The sequence below is a fragment of the Belonocnema kinseyi genome, chromosome 8, assembly GCF_010883055.1.
Source record: "Belonocnema kinseyi isolate 2016_QV_RU_SX_M_011 chromosome 8, B_treatae_v1, whole genome shotgun sequence".
NCBI classification, from domain to species: Eukaryota; Metazoa; Arthropoda; class Insecta; order Hymenoptera; family Cynipidae; genus Belonocnema; species Belonocnema kinseyi.
This window is the reverse complement of record NC_046664.1, coordinates 68,361,970-68,387,721: the sequence shown is the minus strand read 5'-3', so window position 1 is coordinate 68,387,721 and position 25,752 is coordinate 68,361,970. Positions and strand designations below refer to the sequence as shown.

Below are 25,752 nucleotides of genomic sequence, written 5' to 3'. Positions count from 1 at the left end.
TTCAGATGAAGTTTAGTATTGTATTTTTAGGGTTATTTCACTTTGTGTTTTATTTTTTATTTACAGCTTCCGTTTACTTATATCTCATATTTTGGAATTTCAGTTAGGAAATTATTTTTTTAAAACTAGAACTAAAATCGTCTGAATTTCAAAATTTACATGCATGTACAATTCCTACCAGCACTTATGTGAACTTATTGTAGATTAGAGCCTATAGAGTAGTGCCTCGAAAATCATTTTCAAATATTTCGTTCTATTCGATTTAACATTGCAACGTCTGCGTTGAAAAGTTTAAAATGTTGCTGCTGCTCCCTTTTTTTTATTTTCATTAAATTTAAGAATAAAAGAGGTTTATTAAAAAACTGATATTTAAAGACTTGTTCAAATCTTGTCGAGATTTCTCAAATATTTTTGAGTGCTTGAAAACCGCACCAATTGATTCATAAAATTCTTTTCCAGTAGTGTAGCACAAAATTATGAGAAATTGGGATAATTTGAGTTTCAGCAAAAAGTGATCGGTGTAATTAAAATATATTTCAGCATTTTTCGTGTGTTTTTCACAAATAAGTATGGCCATTGGGTGCCTACGAAGCAGTAAGCTGCTCCATTCGGAGTTATTATTTGGCATTCTGCGATTGCCCGTTGGATTTTTCGACACGACACCATCGGGCAGAGTAATTAATCGTTTTGGAAAAGACGTTGACGTCATCGACAATGTCTTGCCACACACCATTAGAGCTTGGTTATTATGCCTGATATCGGTATGTGAGGCTTTTCAGTAAATCTCAAGAGTGATACTTGAATCCCTCTAGGCAGTAAGAAATTCACGACAGTGATAACGTACTAAAATCCAAATGGTCCACCAATTGGTACAACTGTGTTAAACTAATACAAATAATGCCGATTTATTAGTAGATCTATCACAAGGGGAGTGCCAGATATCTTATTTTTGTTTGGATTTATAATTTTTGTCGGAGACCGCACGACCACCAATTCCCACCGCACGGCCCCCATCGGTCATTAAAGCACCGTTGACCACAGCACGACCACCACTCCACCCTGCGCTCCGAAGAGCAAATTATATCTGACGCTAAAATACTATTTAATTTTGTACTACACTTTTAGATCCCATACGGTCACTATGCGGACAAAAAGCGATTTTCACTTTAAACAAAGTCTGTCACAGTACAGAACTAGATAACCAACGAAATGGAATTTTTTCAGGAGAACAAAAAAACAATCTGTAAAATTGAATTCACTATCTGGAATGGTTAAACTGCAATACGCCACCTGGTGACAAAAATTCGAACTAGAAAGAATAGGCACGTTTTTAAACCTGGATTTCAATTTGTGCATAAAAGTGCTTTAACAATTTTTTTTTGGAGTTGAAAGTATTTATTAGATAATAAAAATAAGTCTTTATTGGAAACAAAGTGTTTTAGATGGAATTTACATATTATACAGTGAAAACCCACACTGTTTACAGAAATATTTTTCTTAAAAAAAAAACAATTATTGTTCTCTTTATTGTGTTTTTCAAAAGATTATAAATTTAAATGGACTTATTTTGGAAGCAGAAATGAACTCATAGTAAATTTTTATTAATTTATACATGAAATATCTACTATTTAACCCTCAAAAGATACATTGGTGCGAATTCGCACCCGAAGTTTTTTCTTTTTGTTGGCATTTACGCAAACAGTTAAAATAGAATTCGTATTTAAATACCAGTCGTCTATTATTCGTATCCTTGGCATAATATGGATAAAATATGTCGCTACATAGATTAGAGTTAAATGAAGCTTACAATGCATTGAAACTCAAATGAAATAATGAAATAATTGTTTTTTTTTAAACCTATTTCACAAAAATGTGTTTTTTCACTGTATAAGATGGAAATTATATCTAAAACCATATTTGTTTTTGATGAATATTTGGTTTTAGTATCCTATCATTGTTTTATACTTTACGAAACAATCGTAAAAACACTTTTATGCAAAAATTAAAATACATGTTTAAAATTGCACGAACTCTTTCTAGTTCTATTTTTCGGCACCATGTGGCGAAATGAGACTCCCATTCTCAATAAAAATATCAAACAAAAGTTCACTGCCAAGCTGCAGTTCTACTGAATTGAAACCAAAAAATTCTAATTAAAAATTTATTAAGGTTTGAGAAACTGGATGTGGAAGTTGATAATCTGAAAGTGATAAGTCACAAATTTGACAAGGTTTAATTGCGGATTTCGAGACAAAATTTAATTTTTATTTTAAAAATAAAATATAATCGTTTTTCCAAAATATTATCTCGTATAAGGTAATTTAAAAAAGTTATGAAGGTTTGAGAAAATGGATGTGGAAGTTGACAATCTCAAAGTGACAATAATCTAAAATTTGCCCAGGATTGACTGCGGATTTTGATATAAAATTGAATTTTCAGCTTAAAAATAAAAGAAAATCATTTTTCCGAGATATTAAGTATCTTATATAAATAAGTAATTAAAAAAGTCATCAAGGTTTTGAAAAAATAGATGTATAAGTTGACAATAATTTAAAATTGTACTAGGTTTCACTGCGGATTTGGATGCTATTAAAGATAGAATTAGCAATTTTTTGCAAAAGTAAAAGCATACTTCCGAGATGTGGGCATGTTAAATAAAAATAAAAACGGTTTGTTTCGAAAAAATTATCCTATTCCAAGGAAATTTGAATTGAAGATCGCGAAATCAAAGTATAACATACATTTTTTGCTAAAAATCTGAAAAAAAAAGATTTTTTTCAATAAATGATAATAATTTGAAGAAATATCAATGCCGAAAGGGAAAAAAAATATTTCTAACTTAAAAGAGTTAAATTTGTTAAAATTTCATTAATGTTTTTTTAAAATTATTGTTTCAGAAAATGAGGTTTCGAAAAAATTCTTTTACCTAAATGTAATTTGAGTTTTTAAGAATTTCGTATGCAATAAACCTATTTTCGATCAAAATTTTGGTTATCTAGTTCTGTACTGCCATCCTTCAATTATAAAATGAATATAAATGTAACATCATTTACAAATATTTGGTTACATGAAAAAAATTTCATATCTGATTAAAAATACATTTTTTTGTTCGCATGCTTATTTTATAATATGTTTAATTTATTTTCTATGAATGCTATTAATTATATCATTTTGTTTAAAATTTGCATACATATGTTAAAATGAGAACATTAACGAAATATTATATTTTCAATAAGATATTCAATTTATTTCATATAAATAATTATTTATAAATAAGATGTTTAATTTATTTCTACTTTAAATTGATTTTTTCATAACTTTAACAAAATTTAGAAGGGAATTGAATATTTGAAAATTTTAATCAATAAAAAACTAAGCAAAATTGGAAAAACGTGTAGGTAACGAAAATTGAACCCTCAACCTTACAACTACCAAACATACGCACCACCTTCGTTTTTCTCGAAACTGGCCAAATATGGGATCCTAGGAATTTCGAAATTTTACTTTGGGGTCATGACCTTTAGTTACAAAAGTTAGGAATCAAAATAAAAAACACACTACCCGGCACTCCCTTTGTAAGAGAAAAAAATCCCACTTTGGAAAATCATTGGGTGTCCACTTTGAAAAATCGTTATCTGAACTTTTAAAACGGGACAAGCGAATACTGCGATTTAAATTTCGCGCCAGTGTGTCTTCTAAATTAAAAGTTATGTTTAAGCGTGGCCTTAGATATGATGGGATTTTGGCGCTAAATTTAAATATCAGGATGCTTGTTTTGAGTATTTTGTAAAACTGATAAGCCTTTTATTAACTTGGATGTTTTCAAATATATTATTATTAATGGAATACAAAACAATAATAAAAAGGAAGAATTTTGTCGAAGAGTCGACACCCTGATGGTTGAATCCAAAATCCAAGAATTTAATAAGCACCCAGAGGTAGAATTTAACACCTTTAATCAATTTGATGAGAATGCAGCACTAACAATAAATTCGTAATTCGTTTCCTTTCACAGGCTTATATTTTAAAGCACTGGAATTTTACCAATTTATCAATTTTCCTCACGCACATCATTGAAGGCATTGATCACTCTGCTAAATCAAAATGTATCGAATGTTTTAACTTTATTTTATTTATACTGATATCGATGTTGTAGCTTACAGAAAAAATGCTTTAATCAATGCCCAACACCAGTATTTCCATTCGCACTTGTCATATTTTAGGCTTGATCACATTAGGAGCGATAATTGCGTCATGTTATGAATATATGTGGGCGATGGTTACTTTGTGTTCTAAAATCATTCTAAAATAATGATTACATTCTGAAGTAGAGGAAATCTAAGAAATTCAGAATCTTGGGCTCTTGATTTTTAGGTTTTAATTTCGGTTTTAAATATCACCATTAAAACCCATTTTTTTTATTCTAAGTAAACTGTCTAGGGATTTTTAAGGTATATTTTTTAAGATTCTAAACGAAAAGGTAGCAGAAAACTGATCGCAAGAGGCGAATGGAAACAGCTTTTCTTATATTTGTATTTTTAAAGAATTGAAACGTTTCTTTTTAAATACATTAGTAATAAAAATTACAAAAAATGATCTATTCGTATACATTTGTTTAATAAATGTATATTATTTCAAACGACAATTTTGAATTTTAGGCTTGATGATCTCCACGAAGTCTGTCACAGTTGCATTAGGAACTATAGTTGCGTCCCGAAAAATTTTTGTTGAAGCTATAAATATAATTTTTCGGGCCCCAATGCTATTCTTTGATCAAACTCCCGTGGGTCGAAATCTTAATCGCCTTGGTAAAGATGTCGATACTATTGATAATAGATTACCGATGGTCTTAGGACTATGGATCAACCATTTTTTTCGGGTATGATAAAAAGTTTACCCAATTCTCAAATAGCTAGCTGAGTGAGCCGATTTATGCTTTTCGTGTTCTAGAAAATCTTCTTTTTCTACAAAAAAAAAACTAACAAAGTGTGTTATTACAAAGTTTCTTTCCAGTTATCACCTCAGCAGCAAAGCTTATTTTTTAAAGCACATTTTTTTCACCAATATTTATTTATTTAGTGTTATCTGCATAACAGTAAATAAAAAATTACATACAGCATAATAGAAGAAGAATAAAAGCACAGATAATTTCGAAATAATTTCGAAAAACTATTTATGTTTTAGGTTTATTGTTTTTTTTTATAAATATAATTTTCCTACGATTTTTGATAAAATTCATAAAGATTTTTGAACATTTCAGAAAAGTCAAATCAAAATTTCAAAGAAAAGTTCACCTTTAAACTAATAGCTGAATTTTCAAACAAAAAAGATGGAATATGAAGGAAAATTTTAATAGTTGATATTCCAATCCAAACGTTTTCAAATTTAAACCAGAAATAATTGAATGCATCTTAAAAGACAAATTTTCAAATAAAGAGTTGAATCCTCAGCCAAAAAAATTAATTTTCAACTAGTTGTATTTTAAACCAAAAAATATTAAGTATGTTCGCAAAGACCAATCTTCTAAAAAAAGGTTATTTTTTAACTCGATAATAATAATTTTCAACAAAAAAGTTAGTTTGCAAACAAATACGTCAATTTTGTTTCAAGAAGATTCATTTTCTTCCAACAATGGTGACCTTTCTTTAACCACAAAAAAATAACTACTTTTTGACATAGTAGCTTAAGTTGCAAATAAGTAGTTGAATTTTGAACAAAAAATATGAATTCTCAAGGAAAAAGGTTTAGTTAAATTTCAATACAGAAATATTTCAATGTTAAATCAAAAAGAGTTGAACGTATCCAAAAAGACGAATTTTCAATAAAATAGTTGAATCCTAAACCAATAAATATTTTTATTTTAAAGCAAACACTTGCAACTTAAATCTAACAAATATAGAATTTCCACCGAATTGTAATGAATTTTTAAACCAAAAAGACTAATTTTAAACAAAATTCTTGAATTTTCATCCAAAACAAATTTTAGGCAAGAAAAAAAAAATTTAGACAAATTATAATTTGAATAAATGATTTTCCTAGGTTTCTCGAGAAAATTCAAAAAGATTTCTGAATATTTCAGATGTCAACAAATTATCTTGAAAATTTCTTAAGAATTTTTATTTTATTTTATAGGAGCTTACCAAATTATAGAACAAATTTAAATAATTTCAAACGATATTTAGGACTTTTTGACGCGTGAAATTTTTTTTAGAAATATTATATATATTTTCGGAAATCTTTCAAAGCTTAAAATTTTTTTTTAATCTCTTCAAAACTGATAAAATTCCTTAATATCTCAGACTAACTTTAATTATTCCTAAACATGTCTTAAAATCTCCCGGATTCTGTTTCGGCAATTTTGGAAATCTTTTTTTGAATCACTTTCATTAATCTCAGGAATCTTAAGAAAAAAATTGTATTGTCTTAAATCCTTTCAAAATATTTGAAAAACTTTAAAATGTTGTTTCAAACATTTAAAAAATATACATTTTCGCTTCAGTTTTTTAAAATCTTTCCAAATTTTATATTGTTTAAAAAGTTTGTTTAAACTTCTAAATATCTTTTAAAGTGATACGAATTATTCCTAAAATTTTGATAAAATTCTGCAAAGTAACCAAAAACTGCCTTGAAATCTTCCTGATTCTGTTTTGACATATTTTGAAATCTTCAAAACGTAAAATTAATATTTTAAAATAAAACCTTAATCATTTAAATCGTTCCCAGAAATGTTACTGTCGATACCGGTAATTATTTTGCTACCCAATAACGAAATTTTTTGTAACTTTATAATTAAATTTGTTTATTGCTAATGTTTAGAAACGCTTAAAAATAAATTTCAGGAAATAGGTATTTTGAATATTATGATTTCGATGGGTCCATATCATGTCACATGCGGCAAGTCTCTCAGCGGCAAGTCCCACCTGTGGCATGTCTCTTCTACGGCATGTCACACCATTGGCCTCTCTCGCCCGCGGCAAGACTCCCCAGCGGCATCTCCCATTTGGGAAAAATTTTGCAATCCGCAACATACTGGCAAAAGTGCGGCAAGTCTCCCAGGATTAATTGTCACATTCGCGGCATTTCTCATCAGCGGCAAGTCTCCACAGCGGCATCTCTCCCCCAATAAAATTTTGTAAGGACTTCTAAAAATGGCAAAAGTGCGGCAAGTCTCCCCAGCGGCATCCCTCCCCCAAGAAAATTTGGTAAGGGCTTCTAAAAATGGCAAAAGTGCGGCAACTCTCCCAGCGGAATCTCTCTCCCAAGAAAATTTTGTGAGGACTTCTAAAAATGGCAAAAGTGCGGCAAGTCTCTCCAGCGGCATCTTTCCCCTACGAAAATTTTCTAATTAGTTCTAAGGATGGTAAAACTGCAGTTAATCTCCCCAGCGGCATCTCTATCCCTATACAATTTTTTAACTACTTCCAAAGATGAAAAACTGCGGCAAGTCAGATAAAAAAAACTGCTGGGGAGACTTGCCGCATTTTTGCCATCTTCAAAACTACTTAGAAAATTTGTTAGGAGAGAGATGCTGCTTGGGAGACTTGCCGAATTTTTGTCATGTTTGGAAGTACTTAACAAATTTTCTTGAGAGAGCGATGCCGCTGGAGAGACTTGCCGCACTTTTGCCATTTGAAGAAGTCCTTAAAAAATTTTCTTGGGAGAGAGATGCCGCTGGGGAGACTTGCCGCAGTTTTGTCATCTTTCGAAATACTTAAAAAATTGTCTTGGGAGAGAGATGCCGCTGGGGAGACTTGCCGCAGTTTTTCCATCTTTGGAAGTACTTAACAAATTTTCTTGAAAAAGAGTTGCCGCTGGGGAGACTTGTCTAACTTTTGCCATTTTCAGAAGTCCTTACAAAATTTTCTTTGGGGAGAGATGCCGCTGGGGAGACTTGCCGCTTATGAGAGATGCCGCGAATGTGAAAATTAATCCTGGGAGACTTGCCGCACTTTTCCCAGTTTAATGTGGATTGCAAAACTTTTCCCGAATGGGAGATGCCGCTGGTGAGTCTTATCGCGGGCGAGAGATGCCGCAGGTGTGACAATCAGCCGTGAGAGACTTGCCACTTTGATGTGGACTTGAACATTTTTTCACGGATGAGAGATGCCACTGGGGAGACTTTTCGCTGGTAGGAGATGCTACAGATGTGAAAATTAGTCCCGGGAGGCTTGCCGCAGTTCAGTCATTTTTAATTGGACGCCAAACATTTTTTGGAAGGGAGAGATGCCACTGGGTGAATATTTACTGGTGAGAGATGCCGCAAAAATGTCAATTTCACAGTGAGAAATGCCGCGAGGAAGAGAAGCCGCTTTGTGGAGATGTCGCAGTTGTGACATGCCGCAGACGAGGCATTCCGTAGATGTGACATGCCGCAGAGGTGACATGCCACAGATGTGACATGTCGCAGTTGTGACATACCGCAAGTGGGACTTGCCGCAGAGAGACTTGCCGCATGTGACATGATATGGACCCGATTTCGATACCGTTTATACTAACCTCCGGGTATTTTTTCACTGAAAACACTATTTAAAATCGAAAATGTTTAACAAATTACATAACTTTTCAACCTCTTAATTTTGTAAACTAAATAGTTCATTTTCTGTTTAAGAAAACTACTTTTTCATCTAAAAACAACGAATTTCCAACTAAAATGATGAATCTTCAACAAAAAAAAAGAACTTTTATGAAAGTATTTAAACTTTCAACCTAAAAAGAATTTCAATAAAAAATGTAATGTTTCAACAAAAAAAAAAAGGTATGAATTAAAAATTATAAATAATTGGCTTTAACCAACAAAGACGATTTTTTGTTATAATACGCGATTTTTAACAACAACAACAAATTATTTTCTTCTAAAAAATACGAATTTTCAGAAAAATACATAAATTTTCAACCAAATAGTTTAATTTTCAACTAAATTGTTGATTTTTCGAGCCGGAACTACGATTTTTCTAGACAAGAAAAAACAAAAAACATTTGAATTTCCAACAAAAAAGTTCATTTTCAATTAAAACAGATTAATTTTTAACCAGTCGGTAGTTTTATTAACCAAAAAAGGTGTCATATCTACAGAAAGTGATGCATTTTAAATAAAAAAGATGAATTTTCAACAAAATAGTGGAATTTTTAATCTAAAAATGCGAATTTTCAACCAAGAAGTATGAGTTGCTTTAACTGGTTGAAGTTTTAATAAAATAATTCAATTTTAAACAAGTTAATAAATGTTTCAGCAAAAAAAGTTTATTCTTAACCATAAATATAATAGTGCACTTTACTAAAGTGAGTGCGAGGTTTGTATGGATCGACGATTACTTTCGTGAATAATACTTTCGTGAATAATACTTTCGTGAACAATACAAAAATGCTAAATTTTTAGATATCCAAATATTAGTGGTCGTTACGTTAATTTTTTATAAATTGGTTCTAAAACCGTATCAAAAATTAAATGTATAGCTGGGAAATGATTGAAAATGTTAATGGAATGTTTAAATAATTTCTGTTGACACTTATAATTTTATAGGATTGATGGTTTCTGCAAAGTCTGCGACGTCTGCATTAGGAGCAGTAGTAGCATCCCGAATTATTTTTCTGCATGCAATAAAAATCGTTTTCCGAGCTCCAATGTCTTTTTTCGATCAAACTCCGGTGGGTCGCACCCTTAATCGTCTGGGTAAAGATGTGGATACTATCGATAACCGAATACCGATCATTTTTCAACAATGGGTCGATGGATTTTTCCGGGTATGATTTTTGAAAAATCGTTACCTAGTATATTAAATTGTAAGGTGCGCAGGCTATCTTTTCTCAAGTCTTGCTTTTGAGTCTTAAAAAATGTGCTTTTCTTTTTTTTTTAATTTCTTGAAAACATCAAGGAATTAAGTAGATATGTACATGTGCTATAGAATATACCCTGAGAAAATTGTTTTTTTTTTTTTTAACAAAAAAAAAGTTTCGTTAGTATTTGTGTACAAACATTGTTTGTCCCAAAAAATTATTGTCTTGTTAAGTCAACAATGTGTGTTTTTTGATTATTTTATGTTATAGAATTAATAGTAGAAACTTTTATTGGAATCTAAGACATGGAAATGTGCTGATTCTTGGTTAAAAGTGGAGAAAATGTTATTAGAGTTTAAACGTATTGAAAGTAAACTGTATTGTCATTTTAGTACTGTATTTGTCAAAATTTGTCCAGATAGAGGATCGATTTTTGGGTAGAAATTTAGAGAATAAACCGATTTTTAAATAATGTGGAAAGGTACTAATTGCAATTAGTAGAATAGGAAAAAAATTATTTACACCGGTCATTTTAATTATTCTTTTGTCAAAGATTTCGATAATTAAGAACTGATTCTCGAATATTCATAAATTAATTTTAAGAAAAAATTATTCGTCTATACGATATTGTCGTAAAATTATTGTAATATTTTATGTAACTGTACAACTTTTTAATACTTATTTTCGAATACATTTTTTATAATTTATAATTATCGGAAACTAAAATCGAGTTTGTTTACAAAGGAATGAATAGGAATCAATTTCAAGCATATATGTGGCATTACTCTAGAGGCGAAAAATCTACAAAAATAATTTATCTAATATTACAAATAAATTTTCCTAAAAAGAAATTCTAACTTAAAATCTCAGAAAGAAAAATCTCCCTGTAAAAATTTGAAATTGATAGATGGATATCCTGAAATTTTTTCTGAGTCAAAAGAATTTCAATAAAACTCATTACTGTCAATGATTTTGAACAATCGTCAATGTCATTTTTATCTTATAATCCGCATAATGTACAAAATAATCTAAAAAAAAATCAAGTCTCGAAAACATTCAGGAAGAAATTTTATATAATTCCAGTTTTTTATAATACTTGAAGCGTTTGCAAGATTCTCACAATTTTATTTCGCAATTTCAACAATAGCCATAATAAATATTTTCATTCAAAATAATTAAATGTTAGACTTCAGAGGCAAAAATCCTCTATAAATAAGGGAAATACTTTGATTCTGAACGACAATAGGGATATAAATTCTTTTGAACAAAATTAATGTAGATGTCATATTTCTAAGACTTCGTGTCGAAATATATTATTTTTGAAAAAAATAGTTTAATTTTCAAACAAAAAATATGAATTTTTCACTAAAGAGTTGAATTTCCAGCAAAAAAACAATTGTTTAAAAAATTATCGTTTATACCCGCAAAGATATATTATCAACCAAAAATTTCATTTTTTAAGAAATTTTAATTTTGAACCAAATAGTTGAATTTTCAATTACAAAAAAATGCAACCAAACAGTTTCATTTATACCCAAATAGTTGAAATTTCAAGCAAAAGAGACGAATTTTTAACAACAAAAGTGGAGTTTTTAACCAAATAATTGAATTTTCAACATACAAAGATGAATGTTCAAACAAAGAAAATGGATTTTTAACAAAATAGTTGGATTTGGAACCAAGAACCATTTTTTAGTCAAAAAAGAAAAACAAAAAAATTGTAAAATTTCGAGCCAAAAATATGAAGTTTATGCAAAACAATTTAATTTTCAACCCGAAAATATGATATTCCATCAAGAAAATTTCATTTTAAACACAACAGTTAAATTTTTCACGCAAAAAAGGCAAATTATCTAAAAAAAATTAATTTTCAGTCCGAAAATTTGATTTTTCAGCAATAAAGATCATTTTTAACAAAACATTCGAAGTTTCTACCAAACTGTTGAAATTTACTACATAATAGATGAACATTAAATCTGAGAATATGGATTTTAAACAAAAAAAGTATATTTTCATCAAACTAGTTTAATGTTTAACCAGAGGTGAGTCTTCAACCAATTAAACAAAAAAATGAATTTTTTCAAAGTAGTTAAACTTTTAAACAAGTTATTCAATTTTCAACCACAAGAAATGAATTATTCTGAACAAAAATATAACAGTGGACTTTTTGCATTAAAAATAATTAACTTTCAATCATAAAGATATGACTTTTCTACCATGAGATACATTTTTATTCTTTAAGGGCGAATTTTCTGTCTAAAAAGATTATTTTTCAACAAAATAATTAAATTTTCAATCAAAAATATAATAGTAGAATTTTTAATTAAATAGAAAGAATTTGTAAACAATAATATTTATATATTTTTATTGGGTTCTCTTAATTCACTTCGCATTTAAGCAAACCAAAAAGCTAGAAAAAGTTTTTTTTAAACAAGGATAAAATGGAAATGCTTAAAAAATATAAAAATAAACGAGAGTAGGTTAAAAAGAGTGAAGCCTGAAATGTCGAATTTTAAAAAATAAATAAACTTATTTTAAAGTTTACAAAAGTTTGTGAAACTCAACTTAAATTTTTATGAACTATGGAGATTTGTTTTCTGTAACTGGAGTTTTTTCGGTATACATAAATAGAGCCGTTTCCAAATTTTCGAAACTTATTATATTTGATCGTGTTGATCACTAAGGTCAGCAATAATTTTTTACAGTTATGTTAGAATAAAATCTGATCCCCAACATAATAATACCAATTTTGATCACTTTTGAATGAAGTATTTCCGATTGGGTGGAGAAAATCCAAAATCTCTGCACGCCGAGGGCTACACAATAATACAAATTGTATGGAACAATTTTTTTTTATTAATTTGGAAAGAAATGATTATTGGCCATAAGTTTATTTGGATATATTTTACTTTTCAAGAGCTGTTCAATTAAATAACATAATCTATATTTTTATAAAAATTTTCATATTTAATGGCACAACTTTCATAGAATAAAAAATACTATCCAAAGAAACTTATGGTGAAAAATCATTTTTTTTCCAGGTTATTAAAAAAAATAAAGTTTCGTCTAATGTGATAGATATTATTGCTTGGCTCTCGACTAGAGTTCCTCAAGGGAGAGTTGTGTCACCACTTACTCTGCTTTTGATTAGTTCCGCGAAAACGGAATCGGATGTTTTGAAATTGGCGCGATTTTCAAGTCAAATTTAATGTTCAGGCACTAATAGAATAGTAAATAAATATTATAAAAATAATTATGTAGGTGTAATAATAAATAATGTTTTTGAAAAGTAAAAAATCTTGTTCATACACACTTCAAAAAAATACTATTAGAGTGAAACACTTCAATAGCCCTCCCTTCTATTGCCATTCCGAGAATTAAAGCCGCGCAGTAGGTTGGTATAACAGGAACTGCGCGGGGGCCGCGGGGTCTGCGGTTGTCACTCTGGCGAGCAGTCAAGGGTGAACAAACAAAAGCGGAGCGAGCTACAATGAGTTAATTCGCACTCAATGTCAGCCCCAAAATCGGCGGTATAAAAGAGTTTCACTGTATTTAAGACTGTTTGATAAAGGCTGTAACATCTGATAGATAGTAAGTAGAATAACAATAATAATTATTTAGATTTGTTCATTGAAAATGATTAAAATGTAAAAAGTAATATTTTTAATTACATGGATTTTTACAATATAAATTAATTAATGGGCTAGATCAAACTTTATACTACAGTTTTTCAATTTTTACGAAAAAAAAGTTAAAATGAGACAGAACATGGGGAAAAATTTCTAATTTTATTGTTTGTGAGGTAAAGTAAAGAAATTGAATTTTGAAGTTATGGCTTTTTCTTCAGCACCTTTTGATTAAATTATTTCGAATAAAAATAAATGTAATTCAGTCATAGAGAAGACCAAAATAAAGATCACATTAAAGTAATATTTTTCAAAACAGAGTTGAGAAATCAGAAATAAAAGAAGTATTTTTATGAGGTTACAAATCCTTTTTTTACAATAGGTTTGTGTAATGTTTTTTTAGTCCTAAAATTTTTTTTTTTCAAATAAGTCTTCATTTCAAAACAATAGGTAAAACGTCAGAGAGGATTTATGATATAACCAAAATGTAAATTACATGTATAAAGTAGAAAAGTTTTTACTGCTGATTTGTTTGGAATTATATTTCAATAAAAATTTGTTTAATTATACAATAAATATCACAGAGAATACATGCTGCATGCGATCGTTTATCTGAAATTACATTTCAAATTTATAAGTTATGCTATAAAAGTAATAATGGAAGACAAATTGCTGTTAAAAAAAAAGATAGTTCGTTTTTCTTTCAAGTTTAGAGCTCGAAGAACCTAAATTCTTATTGGTAAGTTATATGCATAGCCATGCTTTTGCTATCATATTTGTTTTCAATGTCTTTTTTCTTTGTTTTAGTTTGATTACAAATTCTTAGGCGAAAGAGCAATTTTGTACAACCGGGTGGAATGATCTGTATATTTGATCCATTTCCTGGAAAGTATCAAACGTAGCTTAGTTGGCGCAGAAGAACAAGTTTTCTTTATATATTTATTCATTAAAAAGCATATTTCAAAACAATCACTACACGAAAATATATAATGACTTATAACCTCTTCTTAAGAATACTTCAAATGTTTCGCGCTTCGTTACGTATTTCCGATTCCAGTTTCGCGTCGGCTAGTGGAGGGGGTAACGTGACACAACTCTCCCTAGAGGAACTCTAGCCCTCGGCGTGCAGACATCTTGCCATCTGACGTCACAACTTGAGATACATAATTAGAGGTTATGTTCAAGTGTGGCTTTCTGCGGTTTAGGCGCGAAATATAAATTGAAAATTTATCTTTTTTAGTTTTATTAATTACTAAGCAGTATTGTTAAAAAATAAATATTCTATTTAGTTTGTATTTTAATGTAACTTGGTTTTAGAAATATAGGAAATGATTATTCTATAAGAAACGATAAATAACTCAATAAAACCTTGAAAAATAGTGAAGAACTAGTTGTGTGTTACAGTCATAGGTGTCTGTTGTGCTTCGCTGTCAGTTAACATTGGCGCCCTGCGATCGGCAGTAGTACTGCTTTTTGAGGCATTGCACAGGGTAATGCACGCCCCAATGTCATTCTTCGACACCGTGCCTCTTGGCCGCATTCTAAGCCGTTTCAGTGCCGACGTAGATATTATGGATTCGAGACTTCCGATGAGTTTTTCCCAATGGTTACCCTGTTTGTTTAGGGTAAGCTCATTACAATCGGGTGATATTTTCTATCTACTATAATTATTAAATTAATTTAAGTTCCCGAACAATGGGTTATACAATCTGCATACTTACAATCTTTGTTGACTGCAGGGATCACAGTCCGTTCCCTTTTTTTACCTAATTCCCTTTTCCCCCCTTTTCACAATTATTCCTTTGAATTTGAACAAAAAACACGGGAAATTGATAATTTAGACTTGCGTTTCCCTTTTCATCACTTTTTAACGAATTTTCAGTTTATTTTTTAAGAATCGAAAGCAGATACCCATTTCAAGGATTTCCTGATCTTCGATAGCGAAGAAATCGCTAACGATTCATTCAAGAAACTAAACTCAATAGATAAATCAATTTAATTGATGTTGTTTTGCTTTACATGATCTTTATTCAATATATATATATTTTTTTTAATTGAAGGCCATATAGAGAAAAACTAATAACACCAGTTAGGATTAACATTATCAAATATTCAGTAAAAAATTAATTTTTAACAAAGTAATTCAATTTGTAACTAATTAGTTACATTTTAAAACGAAAAATGTGATTTCTCAATGAAGCATGCAATATTTGATATTTCAACCAGAACATATTTGTATTTTAAATCAAAAAGACAGTTAAATCCATAGAAAGACGAGTTTTCGATAAAAAGGTAATTTTCAACCAAGTAGCTGAATTTTCAACCAAAAAAGATAAATTCTCAGCGAAAAATGCAATAGTTTTGATGTTTCAAACAAAAAAGATATACGTTTTAAACAGAAAACAGTTGAAATTATCTAAAAAAGAAAACTTGACAAAAATAGTTTATTTCTCAAACAAAAAACATTTTTCAGTCAATGAAGAAAAAAATCTAAACCAAATTGTTGAATTTTCAAGGCGAAAAAACTTATTGTCTATAGAACAGTTGAATTTTCAATACGAAAATATAAATTTTCAACAGAAAAGTTAATTTTTAACATAAGAAATTAATTTCAACTAAATATAGCTTTATTTTCAACCAGTGAGATTAATTTTTAACTATAATGATAAATCTTCAACAACAACAAAAAAACTAATTTTTATTAAAGTAGTTCAACTTTTAACTAATTAATTGAATCTTGAACAACAACAAAATGTTTAATAAAAAAAACAGTTTTAATACTTTTCATGTTTCAACCTAATAATATTTTTATTTTAAATAAAAAATATTTACATTTATTGAAATAGACCCATTTTCAAACAAAATAGTTGATCTTTCAAACAAAAAAGTGTTTTTAGTGAAGGAAAAAAAAATTCAACCAAACTGTTGAATTTTTAACGCAAAAAATTAATATGCTGCAATACAGTTTCAAGGTCTACCAAAATAGTTGAATTTTTAATAAAAAAATATGAATTTTCAACAAAATAGGTCAATTGTCTACAAAAGTAATGGTCGATTTATCAACCTAATTTTTATTGTATTTTAAATTAAAAACAGTTGAATTCATACAAAAACGACAAATTTTCAATAAAATAGTCGAAGCCACCATCAAAATCAGGTATATTTCTAACCAAATCGCTTTTAACAGAGATAATTTTTCAAACTAAAAAAGATGAATTTTCTACCAAGAAAAGGTTTTTCAGTCTAGAAAAAAATATTCAACCGTACGGTTAAATTTTTAAGCCTAAAAGACAAGTTTTCTACAAAATATAGGACTTTTTAACCGACATTTATGAATTTTGAACAAAAAAGTTCATTTTTAACCAAATAGTTAAATTTTCTATAAAAGTATCTAGTTGAATTTTCAACAAAATTATTAAATTTTCAACCAAATAATAAAATTGTTAACCGAAAAAGATGAGTTCACAACCAAAAATATAATAGTAGACTTTTCGACCGAAAATAGTTGGATTTTCTTATCGGATTCTGTTAATTCAATTCGAATTTAAGTGGAAAAACGAGAAAAAGTGTAAAAGAGGGCAGTAGATGAAAGAGTGTTGAAGGCGGCGACAAACATATATGAATTTTGATTAATAAATGTCGTAAATTATGTTTTTTACACTATAATCTTTTTTAGCTAACATTAAAAAATGTTTTGATCGCCCGAGAGCCTCCAATTGTTAAACAAAAAAACATTAGAAAACAAAGGTAAATTTTAAGGAAACAGAAAAGCTAGGGTTTTCTGCACAAAAAGAATTCACTAGAAAAAAATGGATAAGAATAAATAATCAAAATATACATATACTAATAAAATTAAATTTTTTAAATTCAAACATGACCATTTTTCAGTTCTGTTTATTTACTTTTCAATCTTTGATCTTGATGAATTCTTTTCTGATGCATTTTTATCAGTAGAAAGTGTTGAAGTGTTAAACTGATATAAAAAGTTTTTAATCTTAAATGCAATCCCGTTTTAATCTCCCCTTTTAACCCAAAATTGAACTACTAAACAGCTGTGATCCCTGGATTACTTGGAAACTCAACTTGCGATCTTGAACCAGGCTAGCTAAATAAAATGGAGTGAAATGAAAATGGGGTAATGTGAGATGATATCGAGTGATATTATGTCGACTAACGCAATAATTGAGTCGATACCAGAGTCTGCCAATCGATTTAAGTTTATTGGAATCAATCATGGACACAATTATACAAGTATCATTTAAGTTCAGCTGTAGTTTTTGCCTGCGCTTTGGAAATGCTCTCTCACCTTTTTAACTCGCTTCCCCACACTTTAATTCTATCTTTAAATTTTAAATTATCTCTCTCTATCTCTCTCGATCCACCTTCTGTAGTTACTGTTACGCACTCCGCATCTTTTACATCATGAGTAGCATGCCACAGCAAACTTCACACCCTTTATCACGAGTACAAATTTTCAGCAAAACAATCCTCTAACTTCTGTTATCTGATGATTTATAATTGTCTGACCATTTGGTGATCTAATTCTCTGATTATCTGATTGCCTAATGATGTGATCGTTTGATGATCAGATTTTCTGATGATTTGATAATCTGAGGAGGAATCTTCGTTAAGGGATCCTCTTTGCTTCTAAGGTACTCTGATTTTCCGTGGTTGACTCTAAATTAAAGAACAGAACAAGGTTTTTTATTCAGTGTTTACGGATTGAAAGTCTTGTAAGGCAAGAAGAAAAATTTGTAATTAGACGAAGAAAAAAATGATAACACCGCGGCTGATGTTGTAGCGTTTTCGAGCTTCTTCTGTGATTTGGCACCACAGCTGGGTTGCTGGCTGGCTGCTCGTCAGATGCACCTTGTGATGCTGCACGGAGTGATGCGCGTCCCGCTGACCTTCTTTGATACGACACCTGCAGGTCGAATAATCTCCAGGTTTGCTAAAGACGTCGATGTGCTGGACACCTCTCTTCCCCAACAAATTTCCGATAGCATCTATTGTCTCTTCGAGGTAATTTTCCCTTCCTCCCTTGCAGATGATGATGATAATGATGATGGTGCTGATGATAATGATGATGCTGCTATGCTGATGATGATGATTTTCTTTTCTAGAAAGAAACAAGAGGAAAAGATTCTTTCAGCTTGCTCACCTAAACTATTAAATGACGTAACCAAATTGCCAGTGTCAGAAATCAATTAGCAGCCGAGATGGTCAATTGTGAATTTTAGTTACGATTCGTAATTTGTTTAATGAAAGCTCATTACGTGAGTATTAATTCGCCAAAGCAGTCATATGTGCTTTTTCGCCGATAGTTCAGGCGGGTAGCACTTCGGCCTCGTAGCCGGAGGATTGCGCGTTCGATGATCGCTGCCTGTACTTTTTTTATTTCTTAAAAACTTTTTTTCGTAATGTTTTTATTTTTAATCAGAATTTTCCAACAACACAGTGAATCGTCAAAGAAATATTTTCTTCGAAATGTACAAAATACAAGTTTTTATGACAAATACAATATTTCGTTTCAAAAAAACTCGTTTACATTTATAATTTTAAACATGATTAAAAATATTATAAAAAAGATTAATAACATTTATAGAAAATAAATTGGATTGCGAAAAGACATGATAAAGTTTAAAAAGTAAGTTTTTTCGTGAAAACATCCGTTCACATAATGATTATTTGCATAATTTTCTATGATTATTGAAGGAAATTAGATTCTTAAACATTTTTATTTAAAAAATAAGGAAAAATGCGCAGGCAACAACATTCGAACATGTAACCATCCGGATATAAAGCTACTGCATATTTCTGTTTTGACAAATGAATACAAAAGTCATTTATAAGATATAAGAGATAGTTAAAATTATACGAAATTTCGGATAATTTAGAAGCCAGCGATTACATTTGCGAATAATTGTAAAATAAAATAATGTATACATTTTAAAAAGTAACAACAATTGATTTTCTTTTTTGTAAGTTTTGAAATTTTTAAGTAAATTCAACTGAACTCAAAGACTGAAAATAAAATATAAGTTATAAATTAAGGTTTCTAGCGAAAATTTTACTGAATTCAAGAAAAATCAAAGAAATTAAATATTCAAAGTAAATTAAACTCAATTTAAAAGAATTCAACGAAAATTAAACTAAAGCGATGGTAATTAAAAATTAATTGAAACCTAATTCAAAACAAATTCAAGTAAATTCAAAATTGAATTCTAAAGAAAATTTTTTTTCAATAATGAATTAAAGTGGATCTGATTCCAAATTGACATTTGGATGTTTTATAACTTAAATAATGATCATGTTTAAATTGGGAGGTTTTCACAATTGGTTGCTATACAATTTTTTGACTTTGAAAAAAAATTGCTTCCAAATAAGCCAAAAAAAGACTGTTCTGGCTTTGAAACCCAATTTTTCATAGATTTACTTTAAATGGTGCTTTTCAACTTGAAGGCCAAAATTGTACTATTTTGAAGTCGTTGTTTCTTTCCTTAGAAATAAATATTTTAGTGATTCTAAATTCGGGAATTTTAAAATAAAAGACTTTGAAATAAATATTTTTTAATTTCATTGTATTGAACTTAAAAACGTTTGAAACTGAAATAATTTCAAATCAATTATCTCAATTTTCAGCGTTTTGAAAATCAGTGCCTTCAATTTTATTAATAAGATTTTGAAGTCTTCTAAGCGTGATCCTGCATAAAATATATTTTTTAACTATTTTCTTTTTAAATTGTAACTATTAACTTAAAGTGGTTTTAAAAATTGTTAACTTACAAAACTCATCACTTTTAAATATTCGACTGTCATTGTAAAATATAAATATGTTATTTGCTTTTAAATAATCGATTTTGGAAATCAAATTCGAAGATTTCACATAAGAATAGGTAGGAATTAATTTCTTTTTCGTTTGGACGTTTTTAATTTCAGTCTAATATCAAGCTTTTTAAAAATTGAAACCTTTCTATGAAAATTTCCGAAACTTTATTTTCTTCTTATTACACACTTTTAAATTTGAATAATAATTTTTCAAATCGAAAGCTTCGAAAATTATTCTATTTTGAATTCAGGAATGCTCGAAGTCGAATAATTTACATATTGAATTTAAATGATTTTAATTTAAGATTTCGAATTTCCATTTTTTTGGTTTCTCAAAAAATGAATTATGGCACTTTCAATTTGAAATTAGTTCTAATTTAAAGACTTTAAATTTAACTTTTAATTAATTAAAATTTCAGTTTATTAAACATTTCTTTCCTGGATAAAAATTAGGAATCTTGATGGTGGCAATTTGATTTCGTCATTTCTCCACATTCCCCTTAACAGTCCTAAAATTTATGTTTGCTTGATTACTTCCTATATCGTATTGTTTCCGTAGTGGTGGTAGAATTATAGATTATTTTGAAGAAACTTTCAAAGTGCGCCAGGGAAGGAGGTTAAAAGCTGGTGTATCTTTAACTTAAAAAATATATTACACCAATTCTAGATACCGTAATTTAAGTCAGACACTCGGATGCGTAAAGTAACGAAAAAATAAAACAAGAAAAAGAACTGTCCGTCTAATTCTAATATTGTACATATTGTAATTCGTAGCAAATGTTGGTGATTGTATAATTGTGTCCGTTATATTGGTTTTTATTCTATAAGCTAAGAGACAATTAATCAACAATGTTTTAAAAAACTTGAAGATAATCTTCACTCTAAATATAAATTGTATTTTTTGTTTATGTGTTTTTTTTTCTGTTGTACAGCACTTCTAACAGTACATGTTGGTGGGCCAAAGCAATCTTCCAATTTATAATAAAAGCTTTGGAAGTTTTTTAACGTCAGCTTTAGAGACAAAATGATCTTAAACGCTTAGCATGTTTGTCATTATTTTGCTTAAATTTTTCTGCTTTTTTATTCAACGATAGCTTTCGAAATAAGATTCTTTCTCATTAAAATGGTATCTTTAATATAAATATAATCAGAAGGATGAATCTTTTTTCTAAGATTTTATCTGGATGCTCGAAATATGCTTAACTCTGAATTCTGGGATTATATTTTGTTGCCTTGTTTTGTTCCCTTGCTTGTGTTTTTTTTTTACATAGGCTTAGTATTTTTCAGTGTCAAAAGGTTGCAAAAGTTGAGACGCATTAAATTGAGATTTAAATTAAATATAATTTTGAATTTATGCAAAAAATTGATAAATTTTCAAACATAAATTTTTGCAATCTGTTCGAATCCTAAATATTAATTACATTGTAAAATAGGTTTCAAAATATACTTGATTTTTACAGGTCGTCGCCACCTTAGTGGTCATCAGCTTCAGTACACCAGAATTTGTTTTTGTTATTACTCCCATGGGAATAATTTATTACTTCATTCAACGTTTTTATGTTGCTACGTCCCGTCAGTTGAAACGATTAGAATCGGTTTCAAGGTCTCCCATATATTCCCATTTCGGTGAATCTGTCACTGGTAGGTTTAATTTAAATTGGCTTCGAAAGAACATCAATAGGACTTTTTCCTAAATTTTGGAACTGATAAAATGAGGCTAAAAAATAAAAATATCGTTTTATTTATTTAAAGTAGTTTATGATTCTTTTAAAGATACAAAGAAAATCCTGCATATTTAAATTTCGCGCTTAAATAACTTCCAAATTTGTAGGTTACGTATAAGCGTGGCCTGTTCATCGAAGCGCGAAATTTAAATGTAATATTTTCTTTTTATCTTTATTAAGTAAAGAAGTATTTTAAAAAATCTAATATATTTTTGGATTGGTGTGCAAAATTATGGAAATCAGTCTTTTAGTTGTAGAGATTTGTGTGTATTAACTTTTTTTTCGATAGGTGCTCAAACAATCAGGGCTTACGGAGTCCAACAAAGGTTCATTAAAGAGTCGGAAATGAGAGTCGACTTTAACCAAGTGTGCTATTATCCAAGTATTATTGCAAATAGGTGAGATAAGATGAATTTAATTTATTCATCCAGCCGATGGAAAAATGCAATAGCTTATTTAAACTAGTTTTAGTTTTAGTTTTATAAATATTATTATTTTTTCTTCTTAGGTGGCTAGCTGTAAGATTAGAAATGGTTGGCAATTTCATTATCTTTTTCGCTGCACTTTTCTGTGTACTTGGCACCAAAAACGAGCTACAAGCAGGAGTTGCAGGTTTATCGCTCAGCTATGCCTTACAAGTAAGAATTAATTGATCAAGTAATTTAAGTAATATATAATCAGGGTGTCTGCCCTACCTGGAAATCCTGAAATTCTTAGGAAATTTTTTAATAGCTAGAAAAAGCTTGAATTGCCAGGGAAGTTTGTCGAGACCATGCTAATTATTATTTTTTTAATTGCAATATGAAATTGAATAAGAATGAGTCTGCATGTATAGGAATAGCTTTATATTATTGTATTCAACTATTTTATGCAAAATTCGCTTTTTTTTGTTTGAAATTTATTTATTTATTTTTTGAAAATTTAACTCATGTTGAAACGTCGTATTTTTTGGTAAAGTTCAACTGTTTTTAATTAAAAATTGAAATCTTTTATGAGTAAAATATCAACTACGACATTATTTGGTCCAAAAATGAACTATTTTGTTGAAAATTCGTATTTTCTGTGACAGATTTTTTTTCTACTGCAAGTTTAATTATTCCAGTTAAAACTCAAACTATTTTGTCTTTTCTTTTATTACTTTGATTTAAATTCAAAATTTAACTATTCCAGTTGAATATTCCATCATTTTAGTTATAAATGCATCTCTTTGGTTAACCTTAATATTCTTAAATAAAAATTCAACTGTTCAATTTTTAGTTGGAAAATTACCTTTTTCAGCTGAAGATTCGACTTGTTTGATAGAAATTAATCGGTTGGGTTGAAAATTGATCTTTTTGCTGGAAATTAAATTATTCTAGTTAAAGATTCATGATTTTAGTTGAAAATTCATCTTTTTGGTTGAAAATAAAACTACTTAGTTGAAATCTGAGTTTTTTTAACTTATCTTTTTGGTTCAGAACTCAACTATTCCGGTTGAAAACTCATCAGGTCTAACTTTTTTGTTGAGAATTCAACTACTTGATTAAAAATTCATCTATCTTGTTGAAATTGCAATATTTTTATTTGTAAAGTTATGGAATTTTAAGTGGTTTAAATTGAATTTAGTACCTATATTAATTTCACCTAAATGTGCATTGAATTCTAAGTATAAGAAGAAATAAAAAATGTTTGAATTATTTTAATTCGTTGGCTTTAGAGGCAAATACAAGAAATGATTAATTATGTTTTTTGTATTATTTAATTGATCGATGGTGCTAATATATTTAAGAATATCTTGTAGTATAATTTGTCAAAGCTTCCTCAATTAAACATGTTAATTGAAACTCCAGAAATTTAAAAACCCATTATTTATGATAAACTCAGGAAAAATATACATATCATGAGCCGTTTGTTTAAAAAGAAGCGAATTAGTTAAATTGCTCCTTACTATGAAAAATTATACATGAAAAAACTTAGAATTGTTAGGAGATTTCTTTCCAGGATTTGAGTAGACACCCTGTTCAAATTTATAGTCACTTTTAGCAGAAAATTGAAATTTGATTTAAATTTCCAAATTGGAATTTTTTCATTTTCATTGTAAATTAATCAAGTTAAGACTCTTAAAATTATCCAATTTCTTACTGAGACAGTCGACGTAAATCGTTTTCTATAAAAACAATATATTAACTAAAATGTATGACATAAATGGGGTGATGAGTGAAATTACTTAGCAAATAAATTTGTATGAATTTTTAACTTGTTCAAAAATATATTTTTGATTGTAAGAAACACGAAATACAACTTACAGTAGAAGCGAAAACGTCACGCGTTAAAGTTTTTTTAAATAGTAATAACACTTTTATTTTAATGAGAAACAAAAAAACTTTGACACGTGATGGTTGGGCTTGTAGAATGAACGTATCTTCTCCATGCGAAAATCTCGAAGTCTTTATCGGTCCATTTTAAAGGTATGAAATAGCGTTTTAGTTGTTTTTTTGTTTTATTTGAAAATGCTTTATAATAATAATAATAATAATAATAATAATGATAGTAATAATTTTGTTTCCCAGATAAGCACTTAAAGCATGAATTTAGCTATTGCGTCATTAAAAAAAAACCCCCCAGTGTTTTGTAAGCAGTGAGATTGAAAATCAAATCCTAGTGCAATAAGTTGCGTGTTTAAAAAATTACTAAAATCATTAAAAATATTGAGTTTGCTTTCCTAATTGTGTGATCCTTTGAGTTGACTTTGCAGAGTAACACCAAAAAATGTAGAAAGTAGAACAGCAACTCTGGGCGCGGGTTAGGGAAATATTTGATTGGAAAATATTCCAAGAAATGTGTAATGGATTTCAATAATTTGAAGCAATTTTAAAGGATTTAAGTGATTTTAGGGTACTTTTTAATAATTCGACGCAATTTTCAAGAACTTTAAATACTCTTAAGGAGTTTCCAATGGATTTTAGAGTATTAAAAAGCATTACAAATATTTTAGGGTAATTTTAAAGATTCCAATACATTTTTTAAAGGTTTAAATAATTTGATGGGATCCCAAAGAATTTGAAAGATTTTAAGATATTGTTAAAAATGCCAAGAAATTTTCAAGTGCTTTAATAAATATTAAGTGTTTCCAGAAGATTTAATGGACTTTTAAAAAAGCTTTGAAATATTTTAGGGCATTTCAGAAGGTTCCAAGACATTTTCGAAGGCCCTAAAAAGTTTCAAGGAATTTCCAAAGATTTTTTTAACAGTGTTCAGTAAGACATTTTTCTGTTGTTGGAAAATAAGTGCTAGAAAGCAGCCCTGACCCTTTCTTTGCTGCCAAGGACGTGCCAGGTGCCACCCAAGGATTCAGAACCTATGGTCGAAAAAAGGCATGAGCGGTCGGCAGTAAAAAAAAAGGATCCGGGCTGCTTTCTGCCACTTGTTTCCCAAAAAAATGTCTAACAATATCACGATTTTTATAAAAAAGATAAAAGTATCACAGCCTTCCTGGAGATTTGAAATAATTACAGAGTCTATCCGTTACAGTTTGCAGTTTGTATCGCTTTAATATCTTTATTAGAACTGAAGATAATATAGTTATAAATTTTTTTACTTTTAAGTAACAATTTTTATTATTTCTCAACTGCAATTTGTTCACAACAGTTTTCCTTATACTCATAAATTTTTTCAAATTTTTCCCATTGCCCCTTTGTATAAGAAATAATGCTCTAAACTTGTACGATTAAACGAACTTACCTGAAGTGAAGTTCAATCGAAATTATGCAAATACGTCTCGTCCGAATAGATCAATTGTAGTAACGCTAGTTGCTCGATCC

The 25,752-nt window shown here is 29.1% G+C and overlaps 1 protein-coding gene across 5 annotated transcripts in view; it reads left to right on the top strand.

Moving 5' to 3' along the window:
• LOC117177695 (multidrug resistance-associated protein 1) overlaps positions 1-25,752 on the top strand; it is a 94,101-nt gene that overhangs the window by 51,096 nt on the left and 17,253 nt on the right. For 2 of the 5 annotated variants that reach the window (XM_033368553.1, XM_033368551.1), the window contains 4 exons: positions 14,805-15,025; positions 21,689-21,869; positions 22,242-22,350; positions 22,461-22,590. In XM_033368553.1, coding sequence (XP_033224444.1) covers positions 14,805-15,025; positions 21,689-21,869; positions 22,242-22,350; positions 22,461-22,590 — 641 coding nt within the window. Of the gene's footprint in view, positions 1-540; positions 762-9,520; positions 9,742-14,804; positions 15,026-18,201; positions 18,423-21,688; positions 21,870-22,241; positions 22,351-22,460; positions 22,591-25,752 lie in introns of all 5 variants that reach the window. The other 3 variants (XM_033368554.1, XM_033368552.1, XM_033368555.1) reach the window with 3 other exon arrangements.